Source organism: Phalaenopsis equestris, unplaced genomic scaffold, assembly GCF_001263595.1.
Source record: "Phalaenopsis equestris unplaced genomic scaffold, ASM126359v1 Scaffold000511, whole genome shotgun sequence".
NCBI classification, from domain to species: domain Eukaryota; kingdom Viridiplantae; phylum Streptophyta; class Magnoliopsida; order Asparagales; family Orchidaceae; genus Phalaenopsis; species Phalaenopsis equestris.
The window spans coordinates 1940839-1945064 of NW_018164951.1; the positions used below are offsets into that span (position 1 = coordinate 1940839).

Below are 4226 nucleotides of genomic sequence, written 5' to 3' on the forward strand. Positions count from 1 at the left end.
CCAACGTTACAATTTACGAACCTCAATTTCAGGCCATGTTCACCTTCGATGCCGTCCTCGACATGCTCAGGGATGGCGTCTACGAGACAAAGTTCGTCGAGTTCGTTCGAAATTTACTCTCTATCCCCGATGACCGTGACTGGATTCGCTTGCCTGATCGCACTGACGCCCTCGACAATGTCTGGATTAGAGAAATGTTTCATAAAGTCTTGACTTCTAGTGATGTCGATGATCGAAGTATATTGACTTTGCCTCGGGAGGCGGCCATGCAGCACTTTCCGCAGCTGAAGCCAGATTCAATCGAAATACCACTAGAGTTTACAAACCTGGGTCGCGTAACATGGGTCTTTCAATATGGTTACTCGAAGAGTTGTCAGAGTTATGTGTTCACTACGGGTTGGAGCAGGTTTGTGAAGGCGATGAAGCTTCGTGCTGATGACTCTGTTGTTTTCTATCGATGCACGGAGTTGGAAAATTCGGTTAGAAAACATTTTTATTTGATTGACATGATTTTTTCTGTCAAAAGTGAGCACGAGGATGTGGCTGAAGAGCCTGCGGAGGTTGGAGGAGATATTGATAGGCCGTCTGGGTCGGGTGAGAAGTAGGGGGATTCGAAGGAGTTGATGGAAGTGTGAGGAGAAGAAGCCGATAAAGCTTTTTGGATCGTGGATTAGGTGATGGACACGAATTTTTTTCTAATTTTTTTTTTTTTAAGGGAAAGATAGGTTTTATTTGAATAAAGATTAAGGTATTATTTTATAGTGTAATAATTGCCCAGTATTATTATTGATCATGCATGGTGCGTGCAGGTTGCAGACATGATGGTTATGGGAATGCAGTATTTTTTCTTCTGGATCAAAGATTTTTCATAATCAGTTCTTTTTTTGGTTCGATGATTATTCATGAACATTTATATATTCTGCATATTACTTTGTTGGTATTGTGAAGTGGTTCAGCTATAAAGGTATTAAATGGCCTCATAAATTATGTTTTTTTTTTTTTTTAAATCAAATACTTGAAAAACAGACTTTTATATGTATTTTATAGTAAATCAGAGAACTTCAAACTACTTGAGATTATTGAATCATGTTTTCTCTGTGACTTTGCGGCTCAATGATAGAGTTGGCTGAGAAAGAAAAATTATACTAAATCTTAGGGTAACTTGAACCCATCTTGAGCTCTTTGGGGTGGCATTTAATTTGGTGATTTGGAGAAGTTGTCAGATGGTTTATCAGAATGGCATTAGCCGTGAGTCGGCCAATATTTGGTTTCTCATGATCATTAAGATTTATGTCCAATGATTAGTAGTCGATCATTCATACTCGACCGTTCATATCAGACTACTAATGATTGATACACGGCTGCCCGAGCTTGATTGTCCATACTTGATCTGCTTGGTGGGCTAGGTTTCTTGGGACCATACACAAATATATTATATTTCAATTACATTGAATTCCATCTATGGCATATTTCTTTTTAGCAAATCGAACAACTCTCATTTAACAGTTTATTATGCATTCATGATCGTTGATCAATTTTGATATCAAAATGCTATAATTATTTAATTCAATAATTCTTCTATCTTATATCTATAGTCTATTTACATATTAGTACTTTTTCATAAAACATACTAAAAAAATTTGCATCATTAATTGATTTTTAAAAGTATTTTCTTCTGATTAAATTTCATATGTCAAGAGAATGCAAAAATTGATCAGTAATTATGTACATAATTTAAAAATACTAAATATACTTCAACAAACTAAATAATTTAGATATTAATTAATATTTACATAATTTTAGTTGAAAAACTTGCATCAATAAATAAATTAATTAAAAATTATAGCGAAATATTTTATTTATGAGCGATTTACACACATATCATTCTAAACATATCAATTGTAAATATCTATCCTCCAAAGTTTCATATTTATATTTCAAACACCGAAAATTTATAAACAACACCAAATATATCATCATTTTGGTTTAGTCCCTCTAACTAATGGTTACAACGATCATGAATAACAAAGTGAGATCACATTTTCCTGCATCTCGGGTTGTTACTTGTCTACCACCTCAGACTTTTTTTCACTTTCGAATTAGACATTCTATGTTATTTCTCCGCACCATTTGCCTGCCTTTGTTGCTCACCGTGCACCTGTCGTTAGCTTCACTTTAGTACCCCCAGCTCTCCCCAGGCCGTTGGAGGTGATATTACATGTGGTGCACGTATATTCTGATAAAGGTCCGGATCAGCCTAATAAAAAAACCGCACTAATATTTCTCCATGTCATTGACCCCCATCTGGCTCTCCAATCTCGACGTCTGTTGATGTGAATCGTCACCTCCATCAACTGCTTTGGGTGGTGGGTATCAGATTTCATAGTAATAGAAAACACTGACGGACCTCCATCATCTGCTTTGGGTGGGGTTCATCAGATTTCATAGTAATAGGAAAGACCGAAGGCCTTCTCAACCCTGTCAAAAAGAAAGCTAAATGCTCCCCATCCTTTTTATTACTCTATTTCTATAGATCACACACATTCCTTCCCCTTTCTCTCTTACCTAACCTAGCCTCATGCACCACATTTTATATAGGTATCCCGAGAGAGAGATCGCCCTCTTGCTACAGTAAAAAATAGCGGGAATCACTTGTGATAGCGCGGTTGGAAAATAATGGTGGGAGCGAGCTTTCTGTCACAGGTAGTGATTGTCTTGGATTTGTGGGGACCGGGTAAACAACCCCCTTTTGCCCATTTCAAACTAAGACTCTCCCGGTTGTGCAATGTCAGATTGTTGGCTAGAAGTGAAGACGTGTTGAAGGTAGTGATTTGGTGAAGATATCAACAATCTAATCTTGGGACATGATATGGTTGAGGAAGATTTCTACATGTTGGATGTGGCCCCTTATAAAGTGGTAGCCTACCTCGATATGCTTCGTTCGGGCATGAAATAGAGGATTGTGTGCTAGAACGATGTCTGAGGTGATGGCATTGAAAAGGGGAGTGGGAGGAAGTTATTTTTGTAGCATTTCACACAGTATTCATCTAAGCCATAGAATATTATGGTGACTGATGTCATAGCCCTATATTCTGCTTTGGTGGAAGAACGGGCAACAGTTGGTTGTTTTTTGGCTGACTAGAAGATAAGGTTGGGGCTAAGGAAGATGCAAAATCTTGTAGTTGATCTGTCTTCAAGATCTGCAGCAATCTGCACCTGTGTAGGCTCGAAGTTGCATGCTGCCCGCGATAATTGGTAATTTGTGATTCCTTGTGTCATTGAGGTATCTTAGTAGTCTCTCTAGAAGTTGATGATGTAGTTGGTGGTTGTGCATATGCTGGCTTAAATTATATACTGTGAATGTGATGTCAAGTATTGTAATTGTGAGATATTGTAGAGAACCGATAGTTTATTGAAATTTGTGAGGGTCAACTGGAGTGGAGTTGGAATTGATGAGTTTGGATGCAAAGGGAAGTGGTGTAAGAGCTGGTTTAGAGTGTGATGTGCCTAAAAATATACTATTTTTTATGCTATATTTTATAATGATATTGCACTTTAAATGTATGTTTTCTTGTGTTTTTGGGTGTATGTACATCAAATTGAAGAATCTAGAGAGATTGGAGCAAAATGAACAAAAATAGACCAAAACAGAGCAAACCGGAGCAAATCAGGTCGAATCGCAGCACACCAGAGCCACAGGGGCCGAAACCAGGGGCTTAAGTGTCTGTACCCGACGCTTAAGCGCCCAAAATAGCACAAAGGCGCCACCCAGACAGAGAGGATGACACTTAAGCGACCAAAAATGGGGCTTAAGCGCTAAAAACGATTTTCAACATAACTTCTAGAGAATACATTGAATTTGGATGATTTTTGAAACGTTGCTTCGTGTGTCTCTTGGGGAATTCGTTGGAAATAATACAAGAGACTTTCTAGAAGGATTTGGGGCGGTTATAAGGAGTTTTGAAGAAGCACTTGAGGCACCATTTGGAAGATTCAATGAATATGGACATTTTTGAAGAAACACATAAGAATCTCTTGAGAAATTATAAATAAATCTTGGAAATATTTTTAAAATGACTCTTGAACTATTGAATCAATTGGAAGAGGAGAAGAAGAAGAAGGCTTGGGCGTGAGCCCCAAGTGGGGTGACAAGGTGAGAGAGAAAGAGAAAGAGTGAGAGATTTCTTCTGTTCTTTTCACTTTGTTCTTGGATAGGATTGTAAGGA

The 4226-nt window shown here is 37.9% G+C and overlaps 1 protein-coding gene across 1 annotated transcript in view; it reads left to right on the forward strand.

The window, feature by feature from the left end:
- The window catches only part of LOC110028413 (putative AP2/ERF and B3 domain-containing protein Os01g0140700), a 1357-nt gene extending 752 nt beyond the window's left edge, over positions 1-605 (forward strand). Inside the window, exon 3 of the mRNA XM_020730245.1 lies at positions 71-605. Within this exon, the coding sequence (XP_020585904.1) occupies positions 71-605 (535 nt within the window). The remainder of the gene's footprint in view (positions 1-70) is intronic.
- The last annotated feature ends 3621 nt before the right edge of the window (positions 606-4226 follow it).